A 19,655-nucleotide genomic window follows, 5' to 3' on the forward strand; every position below is an offset into this window, starting at 1 on the left:
CTTTACAGATGTGTCCTCATACATTGTTTTTCTGTAGTTGTGGCAATCAGACTCTCTCACCAGGTTTGTGAGACTCTGCTTGTACAGATTAATTTGATATGCAACACTTATACAACCCTCACATCATGCCTTGCCACAGTTTTGCTATTGGGGAATGCCAAAACTATGGCAAGGCATTCTGGGATGTGTAGTTTCAGAACACCTGGAGGGTCACAGATTGGCCATGTCTGGCATAGGATGTGCATACAATGCAGTGGCACCAGATTCCATGCCAAGTTCCATTCCATGCCAAGTTCTATGTACTAAGCTTTGGAGAGTGATAAAGTAGATGGAGATAAATTACAAGCTAATTAGCTCCTAACTGCAATGTTACAGGCTGGGTTTGAAAAATGACAGTTAAGCTGTGTACACACTTAACAGGTATACGATGAATGACATATCGGGCGTGCTGAATATTAATGAATGATAGATAAGAAATCTTCTAATAAACAGAATAGTCCAGTGGTTCCCAACTTTTTAAAATCCTGGAACTCTAGAGTGTTACAATTGTTTTAATGGCACCCCTAAAATAAAAAAGTTTTATTATTTAGATAATTCGGAAAAAAAATATTAAAGTAAGTACATTTTGTAAAGGACTCGCAATCAGCACTGATTTTACATATGGCAATGACCATAAATAATATGGTGCACAGTATGAGAACCACTGGAAGGTTCCATTAAAATGATTACTGGAAAGTATAAGCAGAAAAAGACTTAATTAGGTTTCCCAACCCACATACATAATAATGTACCTAAGCAGAATGCCATGGACATCCCGCTGCCATGGTATGTTATCTTACCCACACCAGAATCCACATTACCAGCTGAAACGAATGTACTGTACATATTCAGTGATAACACTCACCTCATGACATGTGGAAGCTATGACATTTCCCCTTAGCATTTGCACATATTTCCAGTGTACCAATGGTTCTTAGTGTGCTTGGAAAATTGTTAATATTGTTTGGCTAAAGTTTATACTTCTTTGTTTCTGGCTTTAACCACAACATAAAAAGAAACTGACCCAATGTAGTTACGACTTATAGGGAGTGGTTCATTTAGATGCCACGTTCCTTGGTATACTTGCACAATGTTTATGTGCACAACCCATTTTTGGACCCCTATGCGATGAGATCATCACTAAATACGCCTAACACAATAACATAATCTGCAAAATGACTATGGAACCTTGTGGCTAGTCACCCCCATGAAAGAGATCAGCAGGAGTTTCCTACCTGCTTGCATGTTTTGGTGCCCATGAGTCTTGCAATGGAGCAGAAGTTGTTGAAGTATGTTCCATGAAAGACTCTGAAAAGAGATTCCTCAGCCCCCGACCACTCTACTGGCTCACTGGGCTCCGACACTTCAGGCAAGTCCCCACTTCCACTTCCCTGTCTCTGTCTGGTGGGGGTTTGACAGCGTGAATTACCTTCTGCAATGGAAAGAGAATAAGGAGTTTGCAGTATGAGAAGAATTACACACTGCAGATTATACTTCCTAAATGACACATTTTAAATATAGACTTTACCTAAATATACAGCCAGAAACTAGGAAATTAAGAAACAGAAGCACAAACAGGTCCAAATGGGTTCAGTTTTATTTTGCGAAATATAGAATGTTGATAATTATAGACATGAACAAAGTTGACTTGGAGCTGGCCTACACTACAATTAAGCTGACAGGTTAAAATGTCGACCTTACATACTAACCTTAATGTTTACCCTTACATTTGTATCATTAACATAATTATATAGACTTTGTCATTTGTCAACATTGAACAAGTGTTAACAAGGTGGCATTTAAAAATTGTAGTGTGGGCATAATGATTGTATACATAGACATTTATGGCAAAATTACTCCATACCAGAACAAATGGTATAGTGGATTACTACAGCGAATCTATTATAACGCATCAAGACCATATACCCCAGACATATATATTTATATGTATCCTGATGATGTTTCTGTTAAAGAAATGAACTATTGATAGACCATTATTTTGGAGGATCTGAGTGCCACTTTACGTATTTATATTCCATCTGGACAAACTGTTTGGACTTGGGGGCACCAGAACCAAGCTATCTCAATTGGAATAGTGCCATATATATATATATATATATATATATATATATATATAAAATATATACAGCCGCCGTTTGCTGAGCATTATTTCTGTTATCATCAAGCCCGAGCACCGCACCTCCAACCTACATGCTTACCCCTTCGTGAGGGCACCGGACAAAGCTACATATTTGGAGTGGGAGTGCCGGACCTCTGTACCTTATATATATATATATATGTATATATATATATATATATATATATATATATATAATCCAATGTGACCGGCACTCAGGTCTTGGAGACTGTAAGCCAGGGAATCCTTGCTCCGGTGCCCTCAGACTAGAGGGAGTGAATCCTCTGGAGATATGCAAAGTATAAATAAGCGGCACTCGGAGACTCACGTACTGGTGAAGCGGTGGAAGTTTTATTCCATGTGCCCACATGGGCACATGGAATAAAACTTCCACCGCTTCACCAGTACGTGAGTCTCCGAGTGCCGCTTATTTATACTTTGCATATATATATATATATATATATATATATGTATTTTTTTTTTCTGTTTGATTGCATCATGCAATTGTTTTATCTTGGACCTGATGAAAAAATACCTGTTTGGTTTTCAAACGTTGTCACACCTGCATAAGATGCCTTAAAAATATTTTGCACAATATAATTATTTATTGAATAAGTCCGTGGAGTTCCGCCTATTGTATAAATCAATATATAGCAAGGCCCATCCTTACTTTCACAAGCTCCATTGCAGTTTATCCAAAGCCCACCAGATCCACCCAATCACAGCCACATAAGCAAGAAGCTATGCCCACTTCTCACTAAGGGCCAGGTGCACTAACCTTCAAAAGTGATAAAATGGGGAGTAATTTACAACCAACTAATCAGCTCCTGTCTGATATTTTTCAAACACAGTCTGTGACATGGCAGGTACGAGCTGATTGGCTGGCTGTTTATCACTCTTAATTTTATCACTTTTGAAGCTTAATGCATCTGGCCCCCCAGTCATACCCCTTTTTTAATCTATGAATAATGATGTAAGATTATTACTTTGAAATGATTGGTTCTTGTACTTTCAATGTCCTCCTACAATTTATTGTAGAAAATATTCTTCCCTCCTTTAACTATTGTAACTTGTCTCCCCACCTGAAGAGCTAGAAGCACAATCATTCCCAGTATCTCGATCACTGTCAACTTCCTTGGCTTCAGCCACTGACGATGAGGAAGCATTGGAGCTGGAAGCAGTGACAGCTGGGCTTTTTCTTTTACGCTTCCCCAAGCATTTAAATCTGGGGTTGTTCAACATAGCATACTCTTTAGCGCCATCCTGAAAGATAGAAAGTTGAAAGCAAAAAGTAGCATATTATAGTACTAACAGGCAATTACAGAAAGAGTACATGTAAAGCTGTGAATTCAACTATCACACTGCTTTCCCATGAACACATATTCTACACAATCTGCACTGTCTGCTTGCAGGTTATCTGTGACTGCATAGGTTAAATAAAACCAGTGTGTGTAAAAGGAAAGTTTTAGTCCCATGAGTACAGGCACAACAGTCAGTAAGTACCTGCTCTGGCCTATTACAACATGCCTTTGCCTTCTATTATGTGGGGTGGGGGCATCTTGTCAGGGAAAAGGAAAGAGCTCATTAGGAAAAGAAGTAAACGTGTAAGAGAAAAGTCCCTGCACTCTCCCCCTTCTGCGGCCATTTTTGCTATAACATAGGATGTTGGGATTATGCCACTGAATAGCAATCTGTCACATGGCTACAAATGTCAATAAACATGGTTTAGTCTTATGGTGGGCACACACGGTTGATTAGGCTTGCTATTAAAATCCGATGTGATCAGATCGCATCGGGATCGAATTGCACAGCAAGCCACCCGACATGCATGCGATATGGACGATATAGTGCAGATCTGCACTATATAGTCATTGCTGCCCTGACTGTCTGGGTTTCGATTTGTGCTGCCACGGGAGCGCGCATAGGGATTGCATGGTTAAAAATCTGTGAGATCTGCATGTGATCTGCGTGCGATTTTGATTATATAGTCAAAATCTCATGCTGATTGTACCCCTGTGTACACACCATTAGAGAAATCTACTCTGACGATTGTGTGAGAATTTACTACACAGGAAGTTTTGTGTTATGTTCCCATATTCTAACAAATAATAGATTTAGATTCAGATTGTGGTTCTCCTGGCAGGACAGTTGTATCTGTACAAGTCCCTGTTTTATACAGAGAGTGCAATGCCTCCATTTTGCTATACCTCACAAATTGTGCTAGGTTATAGGTGGTGCTGTGTATGGACAATGACTGATTTTTTGTACAGACAGGACAATTATTCTGTGTGCAGGGTACTACTTTCTATGCCTAAATACTTAAATGATCTATTTGATAGATATACTTAGTATTGGTGTAATTTCTATATCATAAGTATGATTATATTTTCTGTACTATAGTACATACGTATGTTTACTCTACTTTCTGCTATATCTGCCTAAAGTCCTTATTCGGTTGCCACTCACAGACAGCCCTGCTATGCAACTCTAGCATGAATGAAGCTGAATCCTAACAATCCCCTACATAAAAGTCTGCCCTATCCGTCAGTAATGCTTATCGCCTCTGAAAAATAATTTGGTCCTTCAAAAAAGTAAGGCATGGACACTGGTCTAGATACTTCTGTAAATAAGAAAGATTGCAAAGGGTCAAGGTGGATCCACCAGCATGGATTAAAGCTCACAAAACCATGCTCCTCTCAGCCAATCTGAGGCCACAAGAACCACATGTGCAGCCTCTCTGCTGGAAGTCCATTGTCAACAGAGGAATTGGGGTAAACTGATAAGCAAGCTAAAACAACCTGGGTGACATGAAAGTATCCACTCATTTAACCTGAGGATCTCTGGATCTTGCTCCATAACATTGAATATTTTTAGGTCTATCTCTCTGTATACCCCCCCTCCCCCCTTCCATTGTCACTGCAGAATGTTATAAGCCTGAATAAAAACACTGAACACTGCCCCCACATACTTGCCTACACATAAACGATGATTCAATCCTTTGACAGAGTACTCAGGTAAAAAAAAACATCCAGTTTTTGATTAGTATTCCAGCCCTACTTGATCCCGTAGCAGTGGAACAATGCATTTTAAAAATTTCCTGAATCTGGTATACATGCAGTGTCTTTTATTTCCTTTTTTTACATTTAAAATGGTAGGGGACATCCTTTTTCGTTATGCACATTCTATATTTCTATTCAATTTTGATGCTGTGGGGCTGCACATCGGGATCAAAAGAAAAGGGAATGCATTCTATTTAACATAAACTTCCATTTGAAGGCTATGGGGAACACCCACATCATTCGATGATCGCCGACCATCGAATTATGTGGAAGGTGCACGCATGACTAAGGTTACTCTCGGGTAACCTAAGATTTGCGTGCACACTTGAGAGGAAGTGGGCGAGCAGCTGACATCCGGTGATGTCAGCTGTCCACCCCCATCACCCATGTCGCATGGGAACACCCATTAAACTCTGGGCGCGCCCATGGGCATGACTATCCCCCTCTACCCCAAGCCCGCAGTGTTGGGTGCGTGCGCCCTGCGAACACCTTGTTCGCCGTGGCCACACGCACCCTGCGTCTGCATATGCGCAGAAACGCGTCTGCGCATGTGCAGACGCACATCACTCCCCCGTGTGAACGAAATGGGGATGCGAACAAACCATAATAACCCCCATATACTGTAGATAGATCGACTGAACAATGAGGAGGAAAGTCATAGTCTCATGGAAATGTAGACTTTCAGTACATTAGTATCTAAAGGACATTTCTGAAGGCATCACAAAGTACCGGATGCTTCAAGCACAGTTTCCTATGGAAGACATCCATTGCATTTTCAGGACTATTGGTTCAAAACACAAAATGGCTACCTTCACTGTGTGTAAATATGGGTACAATTTACAGTGAATATCCAAAAAAAAAATTATATTATGTATCTTATACATTAGCGGAGAAAAACCTACCAGCCATAAGAAGCACTGATTTCCACACGGTTCAGTCTCCATCTTAATTTCTCGGTTTATCCTTCTGCATACATTAGGGCTTGCATGAAAGGCTAAATCAAACAATAAATAGAAAAATCTAGTTATAGGAGTAGGATTTATTCTAAAAGCCTTGCTTCTATGCAGTATACTGATGTTGGCAGTTCATGATACACTGTTATATACTATTGCTGACACAAGGTTTCACTATAAAGCTCCAACTAAGAATATACAAATGAATAATGCTTCAAACTTTAAAAAGTTGCCAATCTCTACAAGCAGCCATGTTAGCTCCAATTAACTGATCACTTGTGACATCAGTGGGGAATTAGCTAGAAATTGCTACATAAGAAAAATGTGAAAATTTATTCAACTTATAAAATGTTTGTCTCTTTTGTGTTTATACAACAGGACCCCTTTAAAGATGATTTGGTTATTACTTAAACGCACATACAATGGGGTTGATTCAGACATGGACACTAAGTGGTTGCAGCCTACACCGCATAATTATTCTAATGATGCATTTGATGGGCTGGTTATTGAGACGCCCACTAGCTGCAACTCTAATACATTATATGGTGCACCATTGTGTGAATTACATACAATGTATTTAATTTTAATCAGCAGAAGCAGATTGTGCATATGATTAGCATCCCAAAGCACATAAGGTGCATTGCATGGTGAAAACATAACATGTACAGTACATCAGCTATTTTGACAAATCAAAGTATACTTTGCATTTTTTTTATATTTAGAAATACTGTTTAAACTGTTTGTTACAAATGTGCTCTAATTTTGAACTTAAAACTGATTTAAACATTGCTAACCCAAACAGACATAGCTCTAACTATGTCTGATTTATAGAGCTGTTTTGGGGAAACATGCTAACTCAGCTCTCATTACTTCCTGGCCTGCAACTGTTATACTATACGTTGCATTTTGGGTGGGTCTTAAATATCAGATGCTTTCTGCTCTGAAAATACAGTCAGAAGTCGGATCCGATTTACATTCGGAGCGTTAAAAACACACACCATTATAAGTGCCAAGTTCCGGGGAGAAAGCCGAACAATCTAACATCCGACTTTAAAAACTTTTTCCCGCTGGCTTAAATCGGCTCCATTACATCTCGTCTTTATCATCAGCTTTCAAGAGAGACATTGTCCTCCTATTTATATCCTTTTAGCTCCCTCTGGGTCTTTTATATTGTATTGTATGTGTATTGTGGTCCTTGCTAACAGTGGATCTCCTGTGAGCCCTGATCCCCCCACACACATCCTACAACTTCCGCTCTTAAGCGTTGCCCTCCACTAGATATAAATATACATCTCTGCTACTCTGCCCCTCCACCCCCTCTCACCTCCTGTACCTTGATAGGTCGTCCTCTCTCTGGATAGGTCTGTCGAATCTCATTAGCAGTGGTAGCAGTTAGGAGGAGTGGTGTATGTACCAGCTCCTACCGTGAATGAATGTAGAAGATGGAACACACTTTACACAATTATTATATAGACACTAAGAAATATGCCAGGTCCCCTGAGTCTCCTCGACCACATGCTCCAGCTGTTCTCTCAAGACTCACTCCACTCTATTTGCTGCTCTTCCTCCCCTCTGCTATTCTGCCCCACCAAACCCACTCTAAGCCATTGCCCCCTTCCCTGCCATACTTACCCCGTGTTCAAGTGGTCTGGAGGGGCCTCCTCTCTGGCTACATCTGTCCCATATACCCTAATAGTGGGGACAGGATAGACCTCACACAATCATTTATATACAAGCATATTAGACCATGTCCACCTTCTGCTCCACCCTCACTTTTCTGCACCCTGCTGTCCGGCCCCCTTCCTGTGATAAATATACTTCCCATTGCAGAATGCTCCTATTGCTAAATGGTCTGTCCCGACATATACTGTACTGGGAGCAGTTGGAGGAGCTCCCATGGCACATGCATTTTGAGACTGGACAGACTAAAATAATACTAAAGATTAGTACTAAAGAGGGTACACTGGATAAGATAGAAGAGGTTTTACAGGCTTGGAAAACCTATACAAACCAATATGATGGCATGCATTATTATAGAAATATATAAAGGCATATGGATGTCCATTCCCACATTTATTCTAATCATAACAGAGGATTAAGGAAGGGGAGGAATACAAACTGATAAACTAAATGTATCTGTCTAGGCTTTAGATAATGAATGTAGTGCAAAATAGGAGACTGTCTATCGGGACCAAGGTTTATGGAACCTGGGCATAGTATTCCTACATATGTTATTATACCTTATGGCTGACTGGGTCATTCACTAATTACACTCATTTGTGAAAACTGGGATCACAGATTCTCAGATGCCATCTATGTTGTGGCTTCTGTTACTCTGACCAGTCAGATTAACTACTTATTGCAACATAGTGTAGGTTATCTAGAACCCAAAAGTAAATTTTACGATAGAGACGAGGAACAGATATTCCAGTACGGCAAATATTTTCCATTACAGCAGACAAAGTTGCCTGTAAATAGAGCATTCCCATAAGATATGACAGAATGATTTTTCAAAAATACCACAATTTAAACAAAATGTGTAAATTAAATTATGAGGTACACTACTTTTCAAAGGTTTAGGGTCACCCAAATAATTTAGTGTTTTACATGAAAACTTACTTTTATTTATCAAACGAGTTGCAAAATGAATAGAACATATAGTCAAGATTAGAAAAAAATATTTTCATTTGAAATAAATTTGTCCTTCAAACTTTGCTTTGAAGCAATTACAGCTTTTCAGACTTTTGTCATTTTAGCTGTTAATTTGTTGAGGTAATGTAAAGAAATGTTACCCCATGCTTTCTGAAGCACCTCCCACAAATTGGATTGGCTTGATGGGCACTTCTTGCGTATCATACCATATCAAGCTGCTCCCACAACAGCTCAATGGGGTTGAGATCTGGTGACTGCGCTGGCCGCTTGATTACAGACAGAATACCAACTGCCTGCTTCTTCAATAAATAGTTCTTGCATAATTTGGAGGTGTGCTTTGGGTTATTGTCCTGTTGGGAGGAAGAAATTGGCTCCAATCAAGCGCTGTCCACAGGGAATGGCATGGCATAACAAAATGGAGTGAGTCTTTCTTATTCAAAATCCCCTTTAACTTGTACAAATTTCCCACTTTACCAGCATCAAAGCAGCCCCAGACCATCACATTATCTCCACCATGCTTGATAGATGGCAGCAAGCACTTTTCACTTGTTCTTCATCTCACAAATGTTCTTACGTGTGATCCAAACACCTCAAACTTCGATTCGTCTGTCCATAACACTTTTTCCCCCAATCTTCCTCTGTCCAATGTCTGTGTTCTTTTGCCCATATTAATCTTTTCCTTTTATTGGCCAGTCTCAGATGTGGCTTTTTTTTGCCATTCTGCCTAGAAGGCCAGCATCGCGGATTTGTCTCTTCAATGTAGATGTTGACACTGGTGTTTTGCAGGTACCATGTAATAAAGCTGCCAGTTGAGGACCTGTGAGGCATATATTTCTCAAACTAGAAACTCTAATGTCCTTGTCTTTTTTCTTAGTTGTGCACTGGGGCCTCCCACTTCTCTTTCTACTCTGGTCAGAGCCTGTTTGTGCTGTTCTCTGAAGGGACTAGTACACACAGTTGTAGGAAATGTTCAGTTTCTTGAAAATTTCTCACATGGAATAGCCTTCACTTGAAAGGTCTCTCTTTCTGGCCATTTGAGAGTATAATCAAACCCACAAATGTGATGCTCCAGATACTCAACTAGTTCAAAGAATGGGCAGTTGTACAGCTTCTTTAATGAGAAACCTATTTTTAGCTGTGCTAACATAATTGCACAAGGGTTTTCTAATTATCCATTAGTCTTCTAATGCGATTAGCAAACACAATGTACCATTAGAACACTGGAGTGATGGTTGCTGGAAATGGGCCCCTTTATACCTATGTTAATATTCCATGAAAAAACAGATATTTGCAGCTAGTATAGTCATTTACAACATTAACAATGTAAAGTATATTTCTGATTAATTTAATGTTATCTTTATTGAAAAAAAAGTGCTTTTCTTAAAAAAATAAAGAAATTTCTAAGTGACCCCAAACTTTTTGAATGGTCGTGTACAGTATACAGATGGGGCTTGTCCCATCTTTGCAGGGCTGGCGTTTCTAACGCCAGCCCCGCCATCACGCCAGCCCCGCCAGGGGGCTCGCACGCCCCCTGGGCAACGGAGCCTGCCCCCGGTCCCCGCCACCTCCCCCGCCACCCTAATCCTGGCCGTCTCCCTGAAGTGGATACGAGCAGGGTTACGCAGCGTCCCCGGTGAGAGACTGGGACACGCGTGCGTATGAGATGCCAGTTCAATATAGCCCATGCCGCCGGCGCTCGCCAGCGGGGAGGGTCTGGCAAGCCCCGGCCAAGGATGGCAGGGGCTACATCTGTACATACATCTAATCAGTGGTATACGGTCAAACTGGAGTCAATGTAATTAACTGTGCACTGGGGCACTTTGATTTATCCTCACTGTATATATTTTGTATAATTTTTATAGAACCTTGTATGGATGTATATATTTTTGATTTCACAATATTTTTTTAGCATTTTTTATTGTATGAATGCAAATATGTCATGTAATGTACCTGAAGTTATTTTTTTTATGTGCAATGGTTAGAGTAGTTATATCCATATGTGGTATTGTGTATTTTCTGCACTTGAAGGAGGTTTTTTAGCTCAGAGCCATCTGTTTCTTTTAATATTGTATGTTATGTTGCAAGTCTGTGCTGAGTTGTTTAATTTAATAATCTACTGGCATGTAGCATTACTTATTTTTATTTTATTTTATACATATCACATAAGCAGATTTATTTTTTTGACTTGTAAATTAATAGTTTTATTAAAAACTGTACAGTACAGTCATTCTTGGATGAAATCCCAACTTGGACCCTATTACATTTATCACAGGATTACAGGAAGCACTATTTTATTTTATTCATGTGATTTAAAATGGCAAATAATGAAAATCCAAAAGTTTTTGTATTTAATATGATTGATGTTTTCATTCCCACAGGCAAAACAGTGTTAAGGGGTGTACACACGGAGCGATTTTTGCTAGTGAGTGACTTTAACTAAGTGATTTTGTCTAAGCGTTTTGACTAGATACCACAGTGATTTTGACTAAGCGATTTGACTAAATGCACCAGCGATTTTGACTAAGCAATTTTGTCTATGGGCGATTTTGACTATACTAGAATTAATATACTTGGCTGGTAGTCATTGCAGATCGCCTAATGAATGTCTCCCTCAGCAGTGAATAGCAGCGATTTTGACTAGACAGCCAGCAATCTAGTCAAAATATTCTTGCCTGGCAATTCTTTTACTAACCTTCTTGGGGCACATTTTACATTTGAATACATTCCTGTCAGGTGTAGCAGTGCATGTCAGCGCTTAGAGTTGTTACTTTCACAACCACCCTACAAAGTCATTTCAAAAGTAGGAAAGTTTGGTACAATCACTTGGCAGGAATTGCATAGCCAGGCAACTAAACATTTAGGGTAGTGTAAAATAAAATTCAGTTTTGGTTAGAAAATCCTTGACCGAAAACCACTTATCATTATAAACTAAAACCACTTATCGTTAGAAGGAAGCATGCTTTTAACAGGTCATTCACTAACAAGGGCAGCAATATGCTGTTCCACTTACGGTGCAGGAAGCAGTCATACTTAAAACAGCGACGGCAGAACAAAGTATGGAAGGAATGCAAGGACTGTTCTCTTGGCACAGATTTGGCAGATGGGCCATCAATATTGGGAGTGCACTGTGGTGGAAGAGCATTGGGATCTGATGCTGCAGTCAGCTCTCTGTACCTAAAAAACAAACAAACTCAACTTAAAAATATAAATATAGCAATTGCATTAAAAGTTTCTCCCCACTGAATAACAATACCACTTTAAAAGCACTGTATTGAAACTAAAAACCAAGCAAAGTAGTTGCCTCTATGTTTTTGGTGCCACAGATTTATTTTTATCAGGATTAATTAAAAATCATTTTCCAAGTAAAGTAGAACATCAGTGGTGCTAATCTAAGAATCCAAGTGACTTCCTCACATATAAGTCCACCTACCACTCCCATCATCATGCCTTGGACCATGGCCCTCCAGATGTTGTGAAACTACAAATCCCAGCATGCCTTGCCACAGTTTTGCTATAAGGGAGTGTTAAAACTGTGGCAAGGCATGCTGGGATTTGTAGTTTCACAACATCTGGAGGGCCACAGTTTGAAGACCCATGCCCTGGACATTACCAAACAAGCATACTTCCAATCTCTCATATCTTCTCATGCCACCAACCCCAAGCAACGCTTTCATCCGTTTAAATCACTTCTTTACCCTCCCTCACTGTCCCCACAAGCCACTATCCATGCACAAAAACTTGCTTCCTACCTCAAGGACAAGATTGGGAAAATCTGAGGTGAAATGGTATTCTCGAACCCATCCAGCGACATGCTCAATTCCCTGTCTGATTTACCCTCTGGCACCTTCTCTTCATTTGATCCACAAGTGAAGATGAAGTAACACTCCTCTCCTCCTCCTACTCTACTACCTCTTCTCTTGACCTTATACCCTTCAAGAGTCAGTAAATCTCTGTCTCCTGTGCTTATCCCAACCTTAATTAAAATCTGTAATCTCTTTCTCTCTCTCTCTACTACTGGTATCTTTATTTCTCTGCTTAAGCATGCAGTGATCACTCCCATTCTAAAAAAAAAAACACAATTCTGACCCAAACTCTCACTCTTATTACCATCCCATCTCTCAGCTCCCTTGCCACTCCAAGCTACTCGAGAGACTTGTCTGCACTCGCCTCATACACTATCACACAGGATTTCAGTTGCAACATTCCACGGAGACAGCACTGACCAAGGTGGTAAATGATCTGACCATCAAGGAATTATCTGCTTTTTTTGTTTGCATGTATAGTGTAAGAGAATTGGTGATCTATTTTTAGATCTTTTCCTGGGTAGCTTCTCTTAGCGCGGTTAAATACTGTAATTTTTCTTTTACTGCTAAATCTAAAGGCCATTACTCACTCCTTATTCTTCTTGATCTTTCTGCTGTCTTTGATACGGTTGACCACTCTCTTACAAACACTGCAATACCTAGGTCAGGCATGTCCAACGTTGGCCCTCCAGATGTTGTGAAACTACACATCCCAGCATGCTTTGCCACAGTTTTGCTATTAGAGAATGCTAAAACTATTGAAAAGCATGCTGGGATGTGTAGTTTCAAAACATCTGGAGGGCCAACATTGGACATGCCTGACCTAGGTCTACTGCCCTTTTTTGGTTCTCTTCCTACCTATCTAACTGCTCTTTCACTGTCCGCTTCTGTGATTCTACCTCCTCTTCCCTACCTTTATCAGTTGGAGTACCACAAGGATCAGTTTTAGGTCTTCTGCTTTTCTCAATCTATACCTCATCTCTTGGTATACTGATCAACTCCTTTGGTTTTCAGGATCATTTATATGCAGATGATACTCAAATCTACCTATCCTCCCCAGATTTGTCACCATCTGTACTGAATGTCTTTCTGCCATTTCATTTTGCATGTCATCTCGCCACCTCAAGCTCGACATTTCCGAAACAGAATTACTCATTTTTCTGCCGGTCAAGACTAGCTACCAACCTGTTATCTCCATAACAGTTGAAACCTTGACGATCCACCCTATTCCACAAGCTCACTGCCTAGGTGTCATTCTTGACTCTGATGGTCCTTTGTTCCACACATTTAATCTGTCTCTAAATGTTGTTACATGCATCTATAAAACATATCTAAAATATGACCATATCTTACACAGGACACTGCAAAAACTGTAATCCATGCACTCATTATCTCCCGCATTGAATATTGCAATAATCTCCTTACCGGTCTTCCCAAAAAAAAAAAAAAGACTATCACCACTACAATCCATTTTAAATGCAGCTGCAAGGCTCTCACCATCTGCTGATCCGCTCTGTCAGTCCCTCCATTGGTTGCCCATATTTTACTGCATTCAATTTAAAAGACTTCTACTCACGTATAAAGCAATTAACCCAGCTACACCAACATATATCTCTTCACTTATCTCAAAATATGTCCCAACCTCTCCATTCTTCACAAGATCTGCGTCTCTCATCCACTCATTAGCAGATCTCATTCACTATTGCAGGACTTTCATCGGGCAGCATCCACCCTATGGAATGCCTTCCCATGAACCACAAGACTCTCCTCCAGCCTCCAAACTTTTAAGTTTTCCCTGAAAACTCACCTCGTTTCAAGCCTATTAAACTCCTGAACCACCCACATAACCTTCAAAAGCTTTCATTCTAATTACATCCCATCAGGACTGTTCTTGGTAATTTGCTGGAACTGCTATACTATAGATAGGAAGGATACACAAGGATAGGCACTATCTCCCTATAGATTGTAAGCTTGCGAGCAGGGCCCTCCATCCTATATGTCTGTCTGTAAACACCCAGTTTGTCTTATCACTGTGGATTCCAGTTGTAAAGTGCAACGGATTATGCTGCGCTATATAAGAAACTGTAAACAAATAAATACATTTAGAATTATAGCCTCATGGGCCGCTCACCAGTCTTTCTACGCTGTTGCTACTCCCTTATTTTCAGTAACCGGCTTCCACAATCAATCAGCATGCTGACTAAAGCTGCATACACATGGTGCAATTTTGGCTTAGGACTTTGAATATATATTCAAAATGGTAAGAAAAGGTAGCCAAAGTGGCAACGTGTTTGTACTGTTTTGATACTCTGCAAGGCCCCGCAAGGTCGGTAACGCAAGTAAAAATAGACTGTGAAGGCAATTCTGAATGTCACATACAGTGTATTTAGCTATAGGCCAAATTGCGCATAGTCAAAATCACACGTGAATTTAGCCAAACTTGGCTCCATGCGCTTAAAGGGAAAATCAATATCGTCCATAGCCAACATTTCACCATTTGTATGCACCTTATCAGATCTAATTATTGGCAATATTTTACAAGCCAACCACTCCTGGGGCATTATAAAGACCAAAAGGTGCTCCAGACAATACAGCTCTGACAACATCATACAAGTGAAGAGTCTGATCATGGATAAATGTCAGCATCACAATGATTGCAGAGATTTACATTTTAAAGAACAAACAAATTAAACAACTCATGTAGCCGTGGGCCCTGCCTTATTAACATTCTTGACTCTTGCACCCCTCCCCCGTTCTTAACAAATCCCCCTTGCATACCTGCCAACTTTATCCATATATCCCTTCGTACCTTTTTTTTACACTCTGGAAAACCAAATATGTTGGTAATAAAAATGGGCTCTTCTTCATATCAATAACTGAAGCATGGCTCTCCTGTTCTGCAGCTCTCCTTATGTAGCACAAGTCTAAAGGTTACTTCACTATGCTCATCCTCCTTGACCTCTCTGCCACTTTTGACACTGTTAATCACCCTTTTCTATTGCACACCTAAATTGAGACAGCTGCCAGTTGACTTCCTATGTTTATATTCACCACTGTCCGTTAAATGTATTTGTACTATTAGGACATCAAATTGCCCGTGTATAATATACACAATAAAGTGTTGGGATCGTAACCTCAAGCCTTTAGTGTTGGAATTCATATCCAGTCACACCCTCTCTAATCCAAGGGAGGTGATCCCAGAAGCAGCGCAACCAATGTTATATATAATTTAATCAGTACAGTTAAACAGATCTAGGCATTACACATAACACTATTTAAGTGAAATATACGGTTTATTCAATAAACATCGGGCATTGGGGCCTCACATTGTGAGGATAGAAATATCCTTTTTAAAGCACATGTTCATGTCTGTATATGTATGTATTGTGTCTTTTATTTCGCTACCAATTTTATAAAGTTAATGAATAAAAGTTACATTTTATTGTGAAATTTCTTTGGTGCACCACACAGAGACATTCTTTTTGCCTCTCACAAATTTCTTAACATCTGTAGATCATATTTATTGGAATAATTTCACAATCTGTAGTAACCAGGTTAGTATTTCCAAAGTGTAAGCATTCTCTGATACTAGCTATAGAGGTAATCTCAGCACAATGACATGGATATGTGGCCATTGAACTTCTATATCATAGTTTGGGAAAAATTACCTCTCTTTCACTTCCTCAGGGAAACCTCTCTCTGGAAAAACAGCAGAGATAGCACTGAAGATAAGGTCACTTGGAAGGTAGCTTTTACAGATTTTCTTGCTACCTACATAAATCAAAAGAACACATACATATCATCATCATCATCACCACCACCACCACCACAAAACCCATAAATGCTATCTGAACAAAAGATTGTTAAATAGCAAATAGAGAAGATAAAGACATAATAATAAAACAAGGAGGTATCTAGAATATTTGCTAAAAAACAAATGCATTCATTATTTAACAAAAACAGAAGTCTGTTCACATTTTACAGATGAATCTATACAGACTAAATCAAATGAAGCTCAGTGGAAGGCAATTTGCCCATAAATTATATACGATAAAATAGTTTAATAGGATGATTTGGAAACAGTACAATTTAATTTGTAAATGCATATATTTAAATTAATTTGATATTACTATTATTTATATCTAGCAAATGGGAACATACTGCAAATATTAATGTCATTTAAGGTCATTTGAGGAATCTACTTATATAGGTCAGGCTTAGAATCCTGGTAGCAGGGCCGGATTAACAATGGTTCTGATGGAGCTGCAGCTCCAGGCCCACTCTCCAACTAGGCCAGTGGCGGATTCACCTGCCCCCGGGCATGTGACCCCCTGTCATTTCTGACATCTACTCAATTTGTAGCTGTGTGTGTATATTTATTTACACACACATTATATATATATATATATATATATATATATATATATATATATATATATATATATATATATATATATAATGTGTGTGTGCTGGAAAAGGCAGAAGCTGGCATAGGAAAAATGCAAAGGGTTTAGTATAGGGTGGAAAATGGCAAAGAGGTTGGTATATGCAAGGTGAAAGATAATAAAAAAGAAAAGCAGCGCTGGTACTGACGATCTGATATTTCAAGTAAATCAATGAAAAATATTTAATGACAATTAAAATACACTAAAAAATATATATTAAAAACAGAAAATCAATTGATAAAAGGACCCTAGTCACCAATTGTGGGTATTGAAACCTGCACTTATTCAAGATGGTAGGTATGATGGAGTACTTATTAGCCACTTTATGGTATCCTGGTGGTATTGCAATGGCCTCAAACTGATGGCACAAGATGTAATTAGCCAGCTCGGGAGTCCTCACTACTGCGAGTGATCAGGTATCAATGATGGATATGGCATGGGACTTCCAAAGGATAGAAGAATATGATCAGATGAATAAGCAGGTAAAAGAAGGTCTTTTGGTGTAGGTGGAAGAGTCTTTGTCGAAATTGGGTCCAGAGAGGATCAAGTGTGCTCTGGCAGGTTTCAACACCCACAATTGGTGACTATCTTTATTGGGTCCTTTTATCAATTGATGTACTGTTTTTAATATATATTTTTTAGTGTATTTTAATTGTCATTAAATATTTTTCATTGATTTACTTGAAATATCAGATCGTCAGTACCAGCGCTGCTTTTCTTTTTTTTTTTTATTATCTTTCACCTTGCATATGCCAACCTCTTTGCCATTTTCCACCCTATACTAAACCCTTTGCATTTTTCCTATGCCAGCTTCTGCCTTTTCCAGCACACACACACATTATATATATATATATATATATATATATATATATATATATAAAATGTGTGTGTAAATAAATATATTTATTATAAGTTGAAAGTATTTACACAAATAGAGACACACCCATGAGCAGACCACCAAAGTAATGATTAGTAATGATTTTCTGGTGACCAGACAATAACACCCACTAATATAAAATACATTAGTTTATCTATAAATGTGTTTAGTGATGGAATATTCTAATGCCCACATCTCCTCAACCTTGTGCTAAATATATTTCTTGGTGGTAATAATAATAATGAAAAAGAAGAAAGAATATAAAATGCACGTCACTTCCTTGTAATTCCAATAAAAAAAACACAAAACATCTTTTGTCCTTCTTTTATGTGTCCTGCTCAAGGCTGGACTTGGGGGGAGGGCCTAGGGAGTGTGTGCAGTGAGAGGGTGGAAGAGATGGGGCGGAGCCAACTTAATGCCTTGCCAGGTGACGAAAGTCCTAGTTTCAGCCCTATCAAGCTAGAAAACAAGACTTCTGGGTTTTTTTTCCTGAAAATCCAGTGTCTTCTGAAAGAGAAGTGTAATATGGGACTACTGAGCTCAGATGCTAACACAGTTGCATGATGCTCACATGCACTGATGAAAGCCCATTTTCAGCCTGGTATGACTAGTTTCTTATTTACAGGGAAAACAAAATAAAATAAGAGCACTGCATATGCAAAAACAAGAAGTACAGTACATATTATCTTGAAGAAAATAAATGTCGACTGTTATTTTCACTGTAGTTAAATGGATGCCTTAAAGGTAGCACCCCTGCTATAACTGATCAGGATATATGACTACAGTATAGGTAAAAAAAACTTCATCTTACTGCCAATGTTCCCTCTAATTTTACGAAGGCTGTGTGCGGCAAAAGATTTTGGCTGTGCAACTTTGGAAGGACATTTTAATTTGTGTGCGTCAATTATAGATAACTGGAAAATGACGTTCAGCATTTGTGTTAACTTTACTTCAAAATTATATTAAACATTTAAACATTCAAAACACAGCACACAATGTAGTTATTGGGTGAAACACACATTAATTGAGTCCACAACTGCAAAAAGGGACCACTGCTGCTTTCTGCGCTCTGTTGTAATGCCTGTGCGCACAGCTTAGAGGGAACACTGCTTACTGCTCATTATTGCATAATACTGTAAATAGTTTCTGTGCAGAAAGAATTTTTTTTTTCTTTTAAACATGTCTATTTTCTGGGAAGGTACATCACATACAGTATCTAACCATGGGTCACGCCTATTAACCCCGAAGGGTGCGGATGATTCGACAAGTGTGAATCATCACGACACCGGGCACACTTTACGGCAGGCCGAATTCGCGGAAGAGTGCTCGCACCTCCTTAGGGGTGCAAGTAAATTTCAGCCAATTCGGCCCTGCGAAGGGTGCAAGTTAGGGTTAATTTGGGTGCCGTTTTTAGCGTGAAAACGGCACCTGAATGGCAACTCGCATCCTTCGGGGTTAATAGGGTTGACCCCCATGTATGTATGTATTTAAAAAAGAATTGGATTTACCAAGAAAGGAGGCAGAAAGAAGATTTTAACAATATTTTCTGGTAATTTCTTAATTTACTTAACATTGTTGAAGCAGGTTCCTAATGCATTTATTCTGTTTATTAGTAACATCCATTGTAACAACTTGCATTTGCCTGTTGGGTTTGTGTGAGACTTATAGCCAAGTCCGTTGTCTAAGCTAT

General features: G+C 39.2%; 1 protein-coding gene across 1 annotated transcript in view; it reads right to left on the bottom strand.

Annotated features, from left to right (window-relative positions):
* The window catches only part of EZH1 (enhancer of zeste 1 polycomb repressive complex 2 subunit), a 66,220-nt gene that overhangs the window by 22,077 nt on the left and 24,488 nt on the right, over nt 1-19,655 (bottom strand). Inside the window, exons 8-12 of the mRNA XM_083147514.1 lie at nt 16,312-16,414; nt 11,851-12,014; nt 6,138-6,229; nt 3,259-3,439; nt 1,275-1,471 (exon numbers count right to left, since the gene is read on the bottom strand). Coding sequence (XP_083003640.1) covers nt 1,275-1,471; nt 3,259-3,439; nt 6,138-6,229; nt 11,851-12,014; nt 16,312-16,414 — 737 coding nt within the window. The remainder of the gene's footprint in view (nt 1-1,274; nt 1,472-3,258; nt 3,440-6,137; nt 6,230-11,850; nt 12,015-16,311; nt 16,415-19,655) is intronic.

Source organism: Crinia signifera, chromosome 6, assembly GCF_055691185.1.
Source record: "Crinia signifera chromosome 6, ASM5569118v1, whole genome shotgun sequence".
Classification (NCBI taxonomy): Eukaryota; Metazoa; Chordata; class Amphibia; order Anura; family Myobatrachidae; genus Crinia; species Crinia signifera.